Source organism: Sceloporus occidentalis, unplaced genomic scaffold, assembly GCF_023333645.1.
Source record: "Sceloporus occidentalis isolate IW3139 unplaced genomic scaffold, rSceOcc1.0.p SCAF_5, whole genome shotgun sequence".
In the NCBI taxonomy this organism is placed as follows: domain Eukaryota; kingdom Metazoa; phylum Chordata; class Lepidosauria; order Squamata; family Phrynosomatidae; genus Sceloporus; species Sceloporus occidentalis.
Window position 1 is genome coordinate 4,662,403 of NW_028316985.1, and position 18,415 is coordinate 4,680,817.

The 18,415-nt window shown below is 43.6% G+C and overlaps 1 protein-coding gene across 1 annotated transcript in view; it reads right to left on the reverse strand.

The window, feature by feature from the left end:
• Positions 1-3,526: 3,526 nt before the first annotated feature.
• Positions 3,527-18,415, reverse strand: part of EXOC4 (exocyst complex component 4) — a 510,603-nt gene continuing 495,714 nt past the window's right edge. The window contains exon 18 of the mRNA XM_089527458.1: positions 3,527-6,175. Within this exon, the coding sequence (XP_089383584.1) occupies positions 5,938-6,175 (238 nt within the window). The 3' untranslated portion in view covers positions 3,527-5,937. The remainder of the gene's footprint in view (positions 6,176-18,415) is intronic.

An 18,415-nucleotide genomic window follows, 5' to 3' on the forward strand; every position in this document is an offset into this window, starting at 1 on the left:
GATGTAAGTAAAATGCGAGGAAAGCAGAAAAGATATCCTTCAGCTCTGTTTAGCTTTTGAAGCTGGAATCTTTTCCTGCTGGAGTGAGGGTCTCAGGCTCACCCACGAAACAGCTGCTGGGGCCTCTCCCAGTTCAACCCCAAAAGAGCCCTGAGAGACACTTCTGGGGCTGACAGGCTGCTGGTGATAGCCCCTCGTATCAGAGTGACTATGGACGGGTTTTGAGTCGGCCCCGTTCCAACAAGTACCACCACAGCGAGGTTGGGTGGGAGCAACTCCAACCTGCGCCCTCTTGACTCTCCTCCCACACCGGAAGATCAAAAAGTATCAATTTTTTAATGTGTCCTCCATTTTTTAAAAAACGTTTCCTACATTTGAAAATGTGGCCCTACATTTGTCCTACATTTGTCCCGGGTTGGAGGTCCTGACTTATGGCAACCCTAACCGAAACGGAGGAGGAGGAGGAGGAGGCGGCTGCTGCGGAGGCCTCTCTCGCCGCAGCCTGCTGGGAAACAAGGCGCGCCTCGAGTGCAACCTGCTACTACCACTACTACTAGGCCTCGCTGAGGCAGAGTCCGGCTGAGGCGGCAGTAAGCAGCCCCAGGCCAAGGAGGAGAAGGGGAGGGGGAGGGGAGCACGCACAGCATGGAGGGAGCCTCTGCGCCGCCATGATGGGGAGGGCGAGCTCAGACGCTTCCTCGCCCATAACGCCTGGCATTTTGTTTTTTCCTCTCAGTTAGAGTTTATGGGGCGTTAGGACTGAGGAGGGAGAAGGGGACAGAAGGGATAAAGTGGGTCAGGAGGGTTTGGCTTAAGGAAAGTAGTGCTGTTTTTGGGGACAGGCGCCATGTTGGGAAGGTCAACTCGGCTTGGGGGAAAGGATTCACCGAAGAGGCGGGAGGAGGAGCAGCCATCTTGGGAGAGGCTGGAGGAGGCCAGGCAGGGAGCCATGTTGGGAAGGGCGTCCCGAGCGGATAGTGGGCCAGCGGTGACTGCGGCGGAGAACGTCATGACGTCACACATCATGGGATTTGTTGTCTTCTTGAGGCCTAGCAACTATGAACATTCTGACGTCTTCAAAATGGACGGAAGAGCCAATTCAAGTCATTTCGAAATGTAAACATTTATGGAGACTTCAAAGTGACCCAGACCTCGTCATCATTGGCTGGCACACTTCAACCGTAGCCAAAGTTTGAACCGGAAATACATCCAAAGACGCACGGTTCATCACACGGCAGATGAAGAACAACCAATAATTCCTGAGTACAGACGTGAGACCCTCACACAGAAATCTGACCCGGAAATACATGCAAGGCGACATGTTTCCTTAACTGGGAGAGGGAGAACGCCAGGTAATATACGCTTTGTCTCTGTCTAGCCTCGGGGAGTGAGGTCACTGTGGGTGACGTCAGGGGTTCAGAGGGAGCAAGAGAGAGGTAGGAGACTCTCTAGGGACCCCCCAGGTGAAGAAGCCCCCTTTGTTGACATACTTCAGCTCCAAGGAGAACCTCTTCTAGAGACCCCCAGGTCTAGAAGCCCCTTTATTGACATATTTCAGTTCTAGGGAGAAACTCTCTTCAAGAGACCCATAGGTGAGGAAGCCCCCTTTATTGGCATGCTTCAGTTTTATGGGGTGAGTCTCTCCCCCCATCTGTGGGGGGGACCTCTCCTCTAGAGACTCCCCAGGTGAGGAAGCCTCTTCTATTGACATGTTTTAGTTCTCTGGAGGTAGGAGACTCTCTAGGGACCCCCCAGGTGAAGAAGCCCCCTCTGTTGACATGCTCCAGTTCTGTGGGGTCAGCCTCCTCCCTCATCCTGCCATGCAGGAAATCTCAATCAAAGCATCCCCATTGACAGATGGCCATCCAGCCTCTGCTTAAAGACCTCCAAGGAGGGAGACTCCACCACAGTCTCTGAGGAAGGAGTGTGTTCAAATGTCAAACAGCCCTTACTGTCAGGAAGATCTTCCTAATGTTGAGGTGGAATCTCTTTTCCTGGAGCTTGCATCCATTGCTATAGGTCCTAGTCTCTGGAGCAGCAGAAAACAAGCTTGCTCCCTCCTCAATATGACATCCCTTCAAGTATTTAAACAGGGCTATCATATCACCTCTTAACCTTCTCTTCTCCAGTCTAAACATCCCCCAACTCCCTAAGTCATTCCTCATAGGGCATGGTTTCCAGACCCTTCACCATTTTAGTTGCCCTCCTTTGGACATGCTCCAGTTTCTCCACATCCTTTTTAAATTGTGGTGCCCAGAACTGGGCACAATATTCCAGGTGGGGCCTGACCAGAGCAGAATAGAGTGGCACTATTACTTCTCTTTATCTAGACACTATACTTCTATTGATGCAGCCTAAAATCGCATTGGCCTTATATAGGCTATAACATCTGGTATTCATTGGTGATTTCCCATTCAAGTACCATTACCACTCAACAATTGGTTCATTGGGTTTATTTTAGTTGGGACTTGCCATCATTTGCTTTCCCATACGAAGGCAACTTAATGTTATAGAATTTAATGAAACTCAAGTTTATAGAATGGCACTGATCCAACACTGGTGATATCCAGAGGGACGAATACTCCTGGGCCTCAATTTTGCCAAGGGAGAGGTCTATAAAGTACTTTTGTTCCTCCCACTGGCTTCAGCATCTGGATCTCAGTCAAGCCTCTCAGGATATGCTGAGTTAACAGGAGTGGAAGAATGGAGGGATGGGGGACATATATGGGAAGGAATCATACAATAGGAAGGAGGGGCACTGAAGCAATTGAATTACCCTTGGTCCTGCTGATATTTCTCCTTTGGGCATCCTCACTGCCCCAAAGAAGCTTGTTTTTGATTCTTGAATTTCTGAATGGGTAAAAAAGTGTCAACTAAAATGTTCTGGAAACTACTTTAAGGCTAGGATGGATGGTAGTTCCCATGCCAGGTGATGAATCCATTCCAGGTTGTTATCCTGGATTTAAAGGAGCAGTCCAAAGTACTCAATCCTATTCCTACACTGGGACAGTGCCTTGAATAGTACCTTTAAAGCTAGGTAAATCCTAGAATGGATTCACTGCCCCACTGAAATGGGAGCCATTGGTGGACACTGCTCTCAAGAATTGGAGAGGAAATGTGCCTCCTCCTGGCTGCCAATTGTCCCCTGCAATATTTATTTATATTTATTTATTTAGGTATTTATATCCCGCCCTTCAGCCCTAATGGCTCTCAGGGCGGCTTACAATAATATTTTTAATCAGACATTTCCCTGCCCTCAGGCTTACAATCTAAAAGACACGAAACAAAAGGAGAAGGGAATGATGGAGGGAAAGGGGATGAGGTCCAGTGGTTCTTCTCTCCCTCTGAGGCCTGGACCAAGGCAGATGGATTGGAGGGAGGGCTCTTCCTTCTTCCAGGCTAGTCCTGATGGAGCTGGACCTGCCAATATCAACTCATTCCTTATGCAGAGAGATCTTGTAGCACCTTTGAGACTAACAGTCCTGGAAAAAGAGTGGGATACTACTACTACTACTAATAATAATAATAATAACTGAAAGAAAGAAATTGGCAGCATGAGCTTTCTCAGTCTACTTCATTAATGCATCTGAGGAAGGAGACTGAAGTCTATGAAAGCTCCTGCTGCCAATTTCTTTCTTTCAGTTAGTCTCAAAGGTGCTACAAGATCTCTCTGTGTACTGATTCCACAGACTAACATGGCTATATCTTTGCATTAGAAAGGAAATACACTGGCCTAAATCCTATTGCTAGTGCTAACTACAGTTGACTTATTGAATCAGTGAGATTTACTTACATGTTGACTCACCATTCAAGAATTAATTTCATGGGTCTACTTCAGGTGGGACTAACCTAAAGGATTCAAGCCACAATGCCCTTCTCTTGTAACATCTGCCTCCACTCTCTGTGGCCAAGTCTTCCGTTGCTTTTTTGTGGATGGTTCAAGTGAACGCCTGGGATTCTTCCAGGCGTTCATGGCCTGTAGGATTAGGCAAAAGAGTTTTGCAATTATAACTCCAGCCCAAGGCCATTATGAAGAAGCACAGCAGTATTTGCTAGCAAATCCTCTGGGTTCTTGTGACCTTCGGCAGGTCTCTTTTATCTGTGCTTCCAATGTTATCACTTGCAGAACGGGAGGGACAGTTTTCCCTATCTCATCCTTCTTAACAGTCATGCCATGGAAGATGCTGAATTAGCCTAAAAAATCACCAGTGCATCCAAGCAAACCACAGTACAGTAATTAATGTTTCCAAAATTATCCTTTAATTTTTCAGTTGAAGCGAGAAGAAAGCAGTGCAAGCAGCTATGGAAAAGAGGACATTAAACCAGATCAGAGGCTGCGATTTCAGCATCAAGTGGTAGTAGTGGCATTGTGAGGCTGGTATGAAAACAGAACAGGACCAGCACACTGGCCATCCACTGAAAGACTAAGGCTGTACCCCTAAGTTGGCATTTCTTCACTTGCATTGTGGAAACAGTTAAGAATGAAGCAGCCACTGGGCTTCAAAAGGTGATGGGAAGCCGGGGGCCCAGCTCCTCCAAGTTTTTGCTGAAAGGACCAATGGCCTGGTGACATTATTATAAAGAGGTTTGGGCCAGCTAGAGCAAGGATGTGCTTAAGGAAGTCTAGGTAATGGTTCTGGGCATCCAGACCCCATATAGGTTTTCTGACAGTGTGTGGCTTTGACCCAATTGTGCTCAACCTTGAGGAAGTCTTCCTCTTGCAATGGCAACTGAGAGTCTGCCACAGAGACAGCACAGCTCACGGCGGCAAAATGTTAGGCAGGGCTAGGGGGACCTGTCTGAAATGGAAACCTGGCTGAATATGGTCTGCATAGATCAGATCTGTCGCATGAGGCAAAATGACTGCTTAGATCTGTGACAGAGCAAAAAAAGTGCCCTTATCTGTAAGGAAGCCATAAACCCTCACATTTTGTTTTGAGTGGGAGAGAGAATAAAGAAAACTATCTGCCATGACGTGTCTGACTCCTATTGACATATACCATCATCTGAGAGATGATGGTGGTTGTGGATCCTGGTTGGCAAATCCAAGGATGACTGGTTCAAATAACAAAAGAAGACAATTGAAGAGGTAGTAAGTTACCCCAGAATGCATGTAATTGCTCAGTAAGTTGGTGCACTGTACCAGCCTTGCTAAGTGGCAAAGGAAACCTCTCTAAAACCAAACCTCCATTTGGAAAATGAGTGGTATAAACCCAAAGCCACAAATCAATGCAATTATCTGTCTCCCACTCCTTCCTCTCTGTCATTGGTTTGGCCAGGTTCCCCATAAAGATCAATTGGACATCATACAAGATGGTGGGCAATCTCCATATACAACCTATCTTGGAAAAGGAGAATCTTGGGAAATAAATGTAGCTGCATGTCACAAACAGCACTAGCCCAATTAAAAGCCACCCTGTTGGTGGAGGAATCTTAACCTTTCCCTAGTTTTCTCAGCCAGGGTTGAATTTTGGCTTGAATTGTTTTTGTCAGCAGTCCTGAATGCTATAGATTCTGCTGGATCACATGAACAATGCCTGTTCAACCATCTTCTGTTCCCCACTCACATCCATCTAAGAACAGCCGTTACAATTAAAAATTAAACAAATTACCCACCACTTGTGTTCAGGTTTATACTGGTGAAAAACATTTGGGAATTCCAACTCACCACTACAATGGCCTTCTAGCCAATACCTCCAACTCCCCCTCCCCCAAATATATAAAAGCTTTTCATGAGAAGGTCATACAACCCAAAGAAACCCACCACCAATACATCTTCCCACTTTATTCTAATAGAACCACTTCCCCTCACAATGCAATTCTCATTGTGCCATGAAGCTGTCATCAAGCATACACTATTTTGGCTCACCTGGAAGCAGCATAATCAAACCTGCCCGCCCTTCTCCCACCCAACTTCTACCACCAAAGGGACACAAACTACACAGTGGTGATCTTCTTGTCCTTGGTGGCCTGCTTGATGGCTGCCTGCTCACAGATTATCTCCTTAAGGCGCTGGAGCCTCATGTTCTGGGTGGTTTGGTCCCCAACGCCGGTCTGGCTGCGATGGAGCAAGCTCAAGGCATAGATGTACTCCAGCTCAGTGTATTTCACTCCTTGATCCACCACCAGGTTCAGCAGCTCATCTGCTGTGTTGTAGAGCATCTCATAGTATTGCCTGCAATGCAAAGCAGAATGTTCCATGTTCATTTCATACATCTTTTTTAAAAAAAATTAGAGGAATGATTTGCACATAAGGTCTCCCCCACTTTATAATACAGAATCTCTGTGGCATTGTTGCCATTGAAAAAAAAGAATCTTTGTGATACAATAAACCCCAAGTGGCTTCATTGGTGAGTATGTCAGACAGGGCTTTCTTTGCAGTGGCATCCAGATTGTGGCATTATCTTGCAAGGAAAGACAGGCTGGCTTATTCCCTTTGCGGCTTCCACCTGGCAGCCTAGACTGCGCAGTTTTCATAGAATCACAGAGTTGGAAGAAAATACAAGGGCCATCTAATCAAACCTACTGCCCTGCAGGAAGATACAATCAAAGCCCTCCTAACAGACGGCCATCCAGCCTTTGTTTAAAAACCTCCAAAGAAGGAGACTCCATCACATTCTGAGGCAGCATATTATGCCATTGTCAAACAGCTCTTACTGTTAAGATGTTCTTTCTAATATTTAGGTGGAATCTCTTTCCCTGTGGCTTGAATCCATTACTTCATGACCTATGCACTGGAGCAGCAGGAAACAAGCTTGCTCCATCCTCAATATGACACCCTTTCAAATACTTTAGAAGTTCCTTCTAAAGTTGGGAATTGGAGTTTGTTGTGGGCCCAGAATTCCCTAGCCTTGAGCCAGGGCAGTTAAAGTGATATCAAACTGGGTTATTTCTCCAGTATGGATGCAGCCATAGATGCATGGGTTCTCCTGTCCCCAAGGAGGGTGAATGGCTGCCACTGCTCTAGGACATGTGGGACCTGCGTTTCCTACCTGTCTGGACTCCAATGCACATTGCTTTTGGAATTCATCTGCCACTCACTGGAGGACCAGATAATTTTTAATTAAAATAAACAATTACTTTAAAAGGGAGGGGAAGGAGAGTGCTGCTTGCATTTCTTTTTAATTGCCTGCAATTAAAAAGGCAGCCTCCTTTGGCCCACCGTTGCCTTTGGCCAGCCAGCCTCCGCATGCAGAATTATTCACTTGACTAGCCGCTCAGTTCAGCGACTGCCTCCCCTGTCTTTGGAAAGTATTAATAAATATTGATCAGGCGTGCTTCCTGTTTGCCTTTGCCAAAGCAATTCTGATAGGCCTGTCCACCTGATGTTATCAAATAATGAAATATGGAAGAGAAAGTGGAATTTGCCACTTAGCCGGCCCTCATTCCCTTTTCATAGTTTTTGCCTCCAGCCATTGGAAATGCTTTGTTTGATTTATTATTATTTTTTAAAGGCAATGTGGAGAAGACACACTCTGTCAGGCAGTTCAGATGGATGAAAGCTGCAGGAGCATAACTCACAGAATCAGAGAATCACAGAGTTGGAAGAGACCCTAAAGGGTCATCCAGTCCAACCCCATTCTGCCATGCAGGAAGATACAAGCAAAGCACTCCCGACAGATGGCCATCCAGCCTCTGTTTAAAAACTTCCAAAGGAGACACCACCACTCTCCAAGGGAGCGTATTTCACGGCTGAACACACTTAACTCTCAGAAAGTTCCTCCTGATGTTTAGGTAGAATCTCTTTTCTTGTCATCTGAATCCATTGTTCTGTGTCCTATTCTCTGGAGCAGCAGAAAAGAAGCTTGCTCTATCCTCAATATGACATCCCTTCAAATATTTAAACAGAGCTATCATGTCACCTCTTAACCCTCTCTTTCCAAGGCCTTCCATTTCTCTTTGTCTTGGGACTTTATGCTCAGCTACTTGGGAGCCAATGCTCCCTTGTAGTCCTTGTACCCAACAATGTTTTTCCTTGTATCAGTTGTGGACTTAACACCTCATCTGGTAAAAAATCTTTCTTTCTTCCTGTTTCACTGGACCAGATTCTTTGAGTGCGTTGAACAATCTTTATATCTTCTTCTGTAGACTGTAAAGCGTCTCTTATCGAAGTCATCACGTTGTCTAGATAGCTCATCACGATCTCTGGTTTTGCTTTCTCTGTTGAATATCCTTTTCCAGTTGGTTGATGGCTTTTTGGGTCCCAGCAACGCTTGTCTCTCATCTGGTCACCACCAGTATGTTTGACAGTAGGATGTTGTGTCCTTTTGACTTTGTAAGGATGTTTTTGCTTTAACCTTGAGTCTTTTTCCTCATCTGATTTTAACCAAGGTTTTACACTTTTAGGACTCTTTTCTTCCTGGCTAATTTTCCTTTTCTTTTTAGCTCCTATGATCACAGCCAACTTTTCATCAGGCTCATTAGACCTATTAATTTCAATGTCCAGGACTGCTACTTTTTCTTCTTTATTTATTATATTTACTTGCTCTTGTAAAGCTTTTTCTTCTTCTGTAATCTCTACTTTTTCTTTTTGTATCTGATTTTTGGACTTTATATTGAGAAGTTCATGTTGGAGAGTATTGTATTTTGCTTTTACATGGAAAAACATGGTTTTCCATCCTTTTGCTTGTGTATTGGCTTTATGGCAATTTTCCACAAGAGTTTGAACTTCTCTGTCTTTAGAGTTTAGCCTATTTTCCAGTCTGGCAATCTCTGTGTACAGATCTTCAGTTTTTAACTTTATATTATCAAGTTCACCCTGATCTTTATTGACTTTTTGATGCAGAATCTGATTTTCTTGTTTTAACTCATATAGCTGTTCCTGGAACTTTTTATTTTCCTGTATCAAAGCCTCTTTTCCTCTATTCTGCTGAATAAACCTCTCATTTGTTTCATCTAGAAAACCCCGAAGTCTGTGAATATCTTTTTCATATTTATGTAGGGTTTCATTAGCACTTTTTGATGAATGTTTTATATCAGAAATGACTGTGTTTAACTTTGAAATAGTCTTTTCTTTAGAATCCAAACTCTTTTCCAACTCCACCAACTTTTCTGATTCTTTTTTTGTGTAAGCTCTGCAATTTTTGATTTTCTGTCTTTAAATCTTCTATCTCCTTTTTAAGGATCCCAATTAATTTCTCTCTTCTTTTAGCTTTTTCATTATCTGACCCCTTTATGGATTCTTCCGTCTTTTGAATGTTTCTAATAAGGTCATTGCCAATAAGACAACATCTTGGACTGCCTGAAGGAAAAGGCCCCTCCCTCCTCAATTGTCATCTCGGCCTCAGAGGGAGCGATCAGGCAGACCCAGCAACATCTTGGACTGCCTGAAGGACGAGACTTCTCCCTCCTTTAACTGTATTTTGTATTGTATTACAATTTTACTGTACACCGCTATGATCATCGCGGAATAGCGGTCTATAAATAAAACATATTATTATTATTATTATTAACTGTATCTAAAATGTCGTGGTTGTCCACATTCATAACATACCCTGCTATCAATATTTGTTTGTTTCTCCTTAGACCAACCATATCTCTTATGGTCTTCAGGGTCATATCTTCTTGACGTGACACTTTTTTTCTCAATTTCAGGACTTTTCTTGTCTTGTCCCAGTTGAAAGTTTCTACCATGGTCATTCTTCTCTTTTGAGGTCTGCCATTTTTTAGAATACTTCGGATCCATTCCTGTCCATTTCCCCTCAGTCCGGGGCCATTTCCTATCATCCCCCCTTATTAAAGCCAAGGTATCAATTATCTTGGCCGCCTCAGCCTCGGTTTTAGGTTGTCGGTCCTGAACCAACCACCTATAGTCCTGAGGAATTACGTTATAAAACTGTTCCAGTCCTATTAGATTTTGTAGTTTATCTGTAGTCGTTATTTTGGACCTCTCAATCCAACTTTTCAATGAATAATCTAATCTACATCCTAGCTGTGTATATGTTTCATCGCCTTTCCTCTTAATTGCCCGGAACTCTCTTCTGTGGTGTTCGGGAGTTAATCCAAATCGCTGTTTTACCATTTCTTTAAACAGTATGTAATCTTGGGCTTCCTCTGGCCTCATTTCAGCATAAATTTCTGTCAGACCACCACTAATTTGTGACCTCACATAGCTCATCCCCTCCTCTTCTTTTATATTCAACTCTTCACATGTTCTCTTAAAATTAGTAAAGAAGGACTCAATATTGTCTCCGTTATAATATCGTATGTCCATCTCTGGACCAAACAGTTCCCTCACTAACTATTCCCTCAGGAACGTCAGGAACCCAGTCCTCTCTTGGACTTGACTGTTCCCCTCAACATTCTAAACCCCAACTGCCAGCTCAACTGCCAGGCGGAATGTTTAAATTCCTCATCTAGCACCTGATTGGCTCGGGGCATCTGCCCTCCGATTGGCCTTCCATTTCTCTTTGTCTTGGGACTTTATGCTCAGCTACGCCCACAACCAGACACTTTACATGCAGTACCCATTGCTGGGCTGAAGCCATAGACCCTAGTACAAGGGGGAGGCAAAGAGGGGCTCACCCCCTCACAAATGCTTTGGCAAAATGGAACCACCAAGACTTCTATGCAGTTGAGCCTCCTCAGGCATTACCAATCAAAAATGCAGTAAATCAATGCTACTGAAAGTGCTGGTCTGTGGACCAATGCCAGTCTGTGAGCAATTGGCTACTGGTTTGTGGGGGGAAAACAGTTGCAGACATTGGGCATAAATCTGGCGCCAGTCCCTGGCACACTGGTGCAAAGCTCCTGCCACTTCCCCACATGAGATGGCTTAAGAAGCACTGTACTAAATGATCAAGCACAAAGAAATATTAAGGCAGTGACTGTAATTGAGCCCAGCCAGGAATCAAAGGACTGCCTTCCATCTATTCCAGTGATTCCCAACCTTTGACCCTCCAGATGTTTTGGACTTCAGCTCCCAGAATTCCTGACTGTTGGCCAAGGTGACTAGGGCTTATGGAAACTGAAGCCCAAAATACCTGGAGGACCAACATTTGGAAATCACTGATCTATTCTGTGCACGCTTACATGGGCATAAGCTCCACTGAACCCACGGAGGGCAATTCTAAATACACTTTGGGCTTGCAAGAGTCCTCATATTTAAGGATGTTTCAGTGGTTTAATCTGCACTGCAGAAATAATCCAGTTTAACACTGTTTTAAATGTCATGGCTCAATGCTATGGAATTTTGGGGTTTGTAGTCTGTTGTGACACCAGAGCTTACTGACAGAGAAGGCTACGTATCTCACAAAACTACAAACCCCAGAATTCCATTGAGCCATGGCAGTTGAAGTTGTCTCAAACTGCATTAATTCTTCTGAGAGGAACACAATAATAATAATGCTTTCTTGCTTCTGTACTTTGCTTTGCAAAAGAATCAATAGTTACAGAAGGCCCATAGATTGAGCCTACAGAGTAAAGTGCAAATGGGCTATGCTGGCCCCCACCCTTTCTTTCTGTATGTGTGGCAGTAGTATACACACTCACATAATCACCCCCTCCTTCCTCTGGAGGACTCTGAACACAATGGCCTGTGTTTAACCAGCGGCCTTGAAGAGCCTAGCTTAGCCGAGTATGTATCTTACAGTTATCTCTCTGTACATTCCAGGCTCCAAGCAAGCAAGCAAGCACATGTAATGCCAAGCAAATGTAATGCCAAAAAGAAAATGTAGGACACAATACTGCTTCGCTTTTGTGATTGGCTTACGCTAGGAAAAGTAGAGTTAGAAGGGCATAAAAGAAGATGGCAAGAGGCCCTCAGCGCTGCAGTTTTGATAACGCCCACCTTGCTGTGTATGTGCGTGCTGCTGCCCGTGGCCAAGAAAATAAAGCGTTTTTTATCCTAGCCAGTTCGGTCTCTTTGACTCTGCTTATCCTCTGGCAGGCCACGGGCCTTCGGGTTTGTGGATTTGGGGTTCACCCGCTACATTTTCTGGGGGCTCGTCCGGGATTCCCCCCTGCCATTTTGGAGGACAGAGTCAGGGAAGAGGGTGTTAGCCCCGCCATGCTGACACCACCCCGGCGGACGACGGGACTTCTGTGCAACGAGAGGGGCCCCTACTAATAACCGTTGGCAGTCTTCGCGCCGTCCGACGTGGCTGTCCCAGTGTTAGGTGCCGAACCAGGTGGCTAGGATAACCGCTTCAGGACGACCGGTGCACCGGAGGAGGAGGAGGCAAGTATGAACACAAGGGGAATGTGTTAATCAAATGTGGGAGGCTTTTGTGTGCAGAGTGCATGACCTATGAGGCTGGTACGGTTTCTGTCGCTTGCCATGATCGTCTGGGGGCACAGGCTACCAGTCTGAGTGTTCAAGTGGTTACTCCCCCATTTCCTTAAGTAACCACGAACTCCCTGTCAACCCTTGTGTGAATGGTGATTTATGTACCGCGGTTGGGAATAAAGAAGAGACAAACAAAGTCTAGACTATAAAGATAGGTTGTAACCTAAGGGAAACTGCAGTTAAAGTCGGTCTAGGTGAGGGTGATCCGAGACCCTAGTTACCGCAATGGGATCAGGAAAGTCAAAGGGACTGACCCCCTTGGATTGTATGTTAAAAGAAAAAGGAAAAAGGAAAAAAAAAAGTTTAAAAGGCAACAGCTGTTAAGATGGGCTAGTGAGGGTGGGTGTCCCCACCCAAGACCTAGTCTGCAATAAGACAGACTAAATCTAGTCTGCAATGGGAGGAAAAAGTTCAAAAGGCAAGGTGCCATTGGGCTAATAAAAACAGCTGTTCAAAAGACTAGGGAGGGTGCCCCAATCTAGTCTGCAAGGGTTAATAGAAAATCAAAAACTGGAGGCAAGACGTCTTTGGATTGTATGCTAGCAAACTTTGGAGAAAAACACATTTCGGCAGGCACCGAAAAGCAGGGAAGTTGAAACAAACAAACAAACCTTTTGTGTGTTAGAGTGGCCACTTTTCCCTTTAGATTCCCCCTGGCCAGCTATTGTGTCCTTGGACCTAAAACTTATAAAGAAAGTGTTAACCTTTACAGCAAAGTACCATCCAGATCAATACTACATTAATGCATGGTACAATGTTGTAAAAGAAAATCTGCCATGGTTAAGAACAATGTTGCATGGTAGTTAAAATACAAACTACATGAGAAAAATCTACAATTCTGTGATTCTTCATGTGCTAAAGACATGGAGACCAATTGTGAAGGAGACTGGCAACAGTGATGCAAGTTTGCCTAAGGCAAGAGGAAGATTCAAAAACAAAACAACAGAGAGGGTTCTCGAGTTTTGTGATCTATGGCCCAGTGAATGAGAACCTGAAGGAGAAAACAGAGACTGAGTAATAAAATGCTAAGAGTTTTAATTGTAAAATAAGACCCCTTTTGTCAACCTATTGGAAGAGACTAAAGTTTATACAAGCCACTGAATAGCCCATAAGTTCTAAAATGCTCCTAGATGCCCAGTACCTTTGAAACAGACTTTGCCTGAAACTAGAAATTTGTGATGAAATTTGAAAAAGCCTATGTCCGTTTGCTCTGAGGACTGTGTCTAAAATTTAAAAAGGAGCAAACAGAAGATAAACACAGGAGCATGGGCAGAAGAAAGATTAAAAGCCTGGAGTGTTTAAAATGAAAAATGAAAGATGGGTGTTAGAGTAATTTAAAAGCACCCAAATGGACTGTATATCATATAAGAAGAAAAATCACATTAATGAAATACCAGTTTGTGTGGAAAATACTCCTGTTAAAGAAAAATATAATCCCAATCTGTGTGAGTTTAAAGGAACTATTATTATTATTAACCTTTATTTATAAAGCACTGTAAATTTACACAGTGCTATACATTATAATACATACAATATACAAACAACAAACTTCCACAGATTGAGTGAGAAAACAGATGAGTTTTGCTGTCCTAAAGTAACAGAGAACCTGGAGTAACAAAGCAGGACAAGCTTGAAATTTGGTTGTGAGAGCAGTAGAACAACCACATTTAAAGAGTAAAGACGGGTTTGCAAAGTTATGCAGAACACATGAAAGAACCAAGCATGTTTGTAAAAGGAAAGAGACTCACAAGAAGCCTTTGGATTGTGGAAATCCAGGCTGAGGAAGGGTGTATGCATGGAGGCCTGAGAGAGGAATCCTGAGAGAGAAATCCTGAAATATAATACAGAGCACACAGCCAACCCACCCAGAGAAAAGCAGGAGACAATGAGGAAATAAATGGGACAGGATTGCTAACAGCTTTTTGGGAAAACTTTCATTGAGCAATTTAAAAAGGAAAAGTTTCCTTCTAGAGAGCGAAGGCTTTCTTTTTTTCTCCTGCCCCCCTTTATTCTTGCCATGGAGGATGAAAAAAAAAAATACTTTCAGTTCCTCAAGGCAAGGCCAGAGATAAGACACTGTGTGCACTACAGAGAGGACAAAGAAGGTTTCTTTTAAGAAAGCATGAGAGAGAGAAAGAGCGAGTTCTCGTAATACCCTAAAAGTGAGCAGTGGAGGCACTAAAGAGTCAACAAGGGTTCCAGAGCATAACAAGAGTGCTATCTTAATGAAAAAGGAGATGAAGTTACCATTGCAGAATAAGTTTTAGCTGCACTTGATAACAGCAGCAACAACAACAACAATAAAATTACAGAGAGACATCTTGCTAAGTTGAAAGAGTCTGAGAAGGATTTCTAACAAAGAAAAGCATTTCCAGACTTTAAACAGTTTTTCAGTTTTTGCTTTTTAAACTTTTGATGTTTATGAAATTCAACCACTTTTGAGAGTGTTTGGGACTGTTTGGATTTTGATTTTTGATTTTTGGGAAAAGGACACTATTTCATCAATTTAATGTTTTTGAGTTTTTGGAGGTTGTAATCCTGAGTGAGTTTTAAATGTTTTGTAACAATACCTGGAAGAAGTTGTAGAAGGACTGAGGAATGTCCCAGCCTTGGCAGACAGAAGTTTAAGGAAATGTGAGAAGCAGATGCAGGAAAAAGCAAGTTTGCTGGCCCAGCAGCACTGAAGGAGGATGATGTGTCCCATTGGACTGGAGAGGCCAGATGAGAGTATGTGGAATGATGATGCATGAGGATGAGGAAGAAGGCGTGGATGCGGAAAGGGTGCCATGAATTCAATGCTAGAGCTCCCCTTCTATTCCGCTTCCTAGGATGTTCCTGCCATGGTAATGAGAGATGTGGAGGAAAAAGAAGACTAAAGTAGAAAACAGAATACAAGAGTCTTAGCAGACAGCTGATGGCAAGATACTGTCAAATATGGATTTTAAACCTTGCTTCTCTGGTGAAGCCACTGTATGATATGTTAAAAGAAAAACTACTAGAGTCTGCACTTTTTTTGTGGACAGGCAAACACCAAGAAGACAACTGTAGCCCACCTGTTTTAGGATTACCAGACATCAGCAGACCTAGCATCTTGGTTCCTGGAATAAGCCTGTAGCCTGTTTCAATAAAAATAGGGACCCTGTGAGCCAAAGATAGCCAGGCTGTCTCAGAAACATTGTGGCTATCTCTCTTTTGTTGGAAGAAGCTGTTAAACTTATTTATGGGCAAACTGTTAAAGTTATGAGCTCACATTAAATTCAAACCCTGTTGGAAATTTAAAGGCCTAAGTAGAAGACAAGTTTGAGATTGGCGAAATAATAATAACTTTATTACAGCCATTTGGTCAGCATAGTTAAAGACTGAGCTATGCTTAACTCAGCCACACTGTTTCCCATCCCAAAAGGCTAGGCCATCCCAACTTGGTCTCGAAGTTGTCATTTACATGTACAGCCTGTCTCACTTAGGAGAAGAGACACTGACATATTTGACTGAACAAACTATATATATATTGACTGGCTCTCAGGTATGTGCAGAAATGCCTCCAAAGGTTGTGTGACCAAAGCCAAGTCAAAACCCCTACAAGAGACCTGTGTTACAGCCTGAAGTTGTACTTGAAGAAAATGTGCTAGGAAACTAAACTAAATTGAGTTAAGGTTTTACCAATGGCTTTGTTAAAAGTCAGGTGTACACCCACCAGGTTTTTGGGATTGTCACCTTATGAATTGGTGTTTGGCAGACCACCATTAGCAATTCCCCAATTGCATGCAGATCCAGGAATTTTGGGTCCCAACAGGTTAGCTAAAGAGGTCCAAGCATTAGGGATTATTTTGCAACAGTTGTACAAATATGTGGGAGAAATAAGGTATCCGTTCCCCTTTACTGCTTTACATTCTTTCTCTCCAGGGGACACTGTGTGGTTAGAAGATTGGAAAATGACTACCCTGGGACCCAAGTGGAAGGGACCATTTGTGATTTTGCTGACAACTCCAACTGCAGTTAAACTGGAAGGAGTTAAACCTTGGGTCCATTACACTTGCATCAAGAAGGACCACACCCAACAGAGACCTGTGTGGACCATACAGACCAATAAAGACAACCCTTTGCAGGTAAAGATCACCAAACATCCTACAGATGGAGATGGAGGAAGGGGCAGCATCGCAACGTGAGCCCCCCTTCCGAGGTCATGATGCTAAGATCAGCCTCGAAGTAACAGGAGGAATGGCTTCCGTGGGCCATTCTGAAAGACAGAAGGGACTTATGGGAAACGGGATGTGTTGCACAGTTGATGTAGATACACAAACACAAACATTTTCATCACCCCCACCTATATGCCCACCTTCATCCAGATTAAGCTGCCTCACACTTAACCATATGATAATCATTTGGTTAGTTGGTTTCATAGCAATGATGTTCATCTTCCCACCGAGATGTCATGGATTTTCAGAAAGTAATTCCCTTTTGGTATACTCACAGAAAATTGGGAACGCTTTAAATGTATCTGACTGCTGGGTGTGTCACCAAATGCCCCTTGAATCACACACTGGGATGCCCTTTGAGGTAGTACCATTGAACTCTGCTGAATTGGCCAAACCATATAGACCAGACAACAGCATGGGCTGGAGTTGGATAAAGTCTGAACCCTCCACCCAAGGGTACTATAGAATTGGTCAAAAGGCAGGACAATGGTGCTGGCAATGCAATGAGACCACAGGACCAAGAGTGGGCATCAGTAAGTGTGAAGTCAACCTAAAAATAAAAGGAGCATATATCAATGGTAGCTGGGTGGCAGGATACACCTTGCAAAATCAGAATGTAAGTGGTTATTATGTATCATGGACAGTGTCTGCATCATGTAGAAGGTCGTTCCCTGCTTTGAAAGGACATTATTTTATCTGTGGGATACGTGCATATGCCATTTTGCCTGAGAATTGGAGTGGGAATTGTTATGTAGCCACCATACTTCCAGCTATGACAATTAGAAATGAACTACCTGAGGGAATAATTAGAAATTACTGAGATTTGGAAGAAAGCAGGCAGCTTGTAAAAGATTATGCCCCAATGAGACACTGGAGAGGCCATAGAGGCCTATTGAATGCAGTATATAGACTGCAGGCGGTGGTAGAAATCATGGCAAATGAGACAGGTGAAGCCCTTATTGGTCTAGCCAAAGAACAGAAAGAAATCAGAAAAATGGTGTTGCAGAACAGACTAGCACTGGACACCATGTTAGCCAGTCAGGGAGGAGTGTGTACACTAATAAAACAGGAGTGTTGTGTATACATCCCAGACAATGAAGAAGATGTAAGACAACATGCTGACAGAATAGCAAAAATAGCAGAGGTTGGAATCTATGGGACTGGCTGACATCCTGGTTGCCAAACTTTGGATGGTTAAAAGGTCTGTTTGGAACAGGAATAATTGTCCTCACAATAGGGCTATTGTTATGTATGTTAGTGCCATGCTTATTGCAATGTATAAAGAGAAGTATTACTAAGACCACTGCAAGCTTTGTAGCAAAAGAAATGATGATAATGAGGGCATATGATGAACATTCATAGTGAAACTTGTTTTCACAACTTTCAAAGAGAAAAAGGGGGGAATGAGAGGAACACAATAATAATAATGCTTTCTTGCTTCTGTACTTTGCTTTGCAAAAGAATCAATAGTTACAGAAGGCCCATAGATTGAGCCTACAGAGTAAAGTGCAAATGGGCTATGCTGGCCCCCACCCTTTCTTTCTGTATGTGTGGCAGTAGTATACACACTCACATAATCACCCCCTCCTTCCTCTGGAGGACTCTGAACACAATGGCCTGTGTTTAACCAGCGGCCTTGAAGAGCCTAGCTTAGCCGAGTATGTATCTTACAGTTATCTCTCTGTACATTCCAGGCTCCAAGCAAGCAAGCAAGCACATGTAATGCCAAGCAAATGTAATGCCAAAAAGAAAATGTAGGACACAATACTGCTTCGCTTTTGTGATTGGCTTACGCTAGGAAAAGTAGAGTTAGAAGGGCATAAAAGAAGATGGCAAGAGGCCCTCAGCGCTGCAGTTTTGATAACGCCCACCTTGCTGTGTATGTGCGTGCTGCTGCCCGTGGCCAAGAAAATAAAGCGTTTTTTATCCTAGC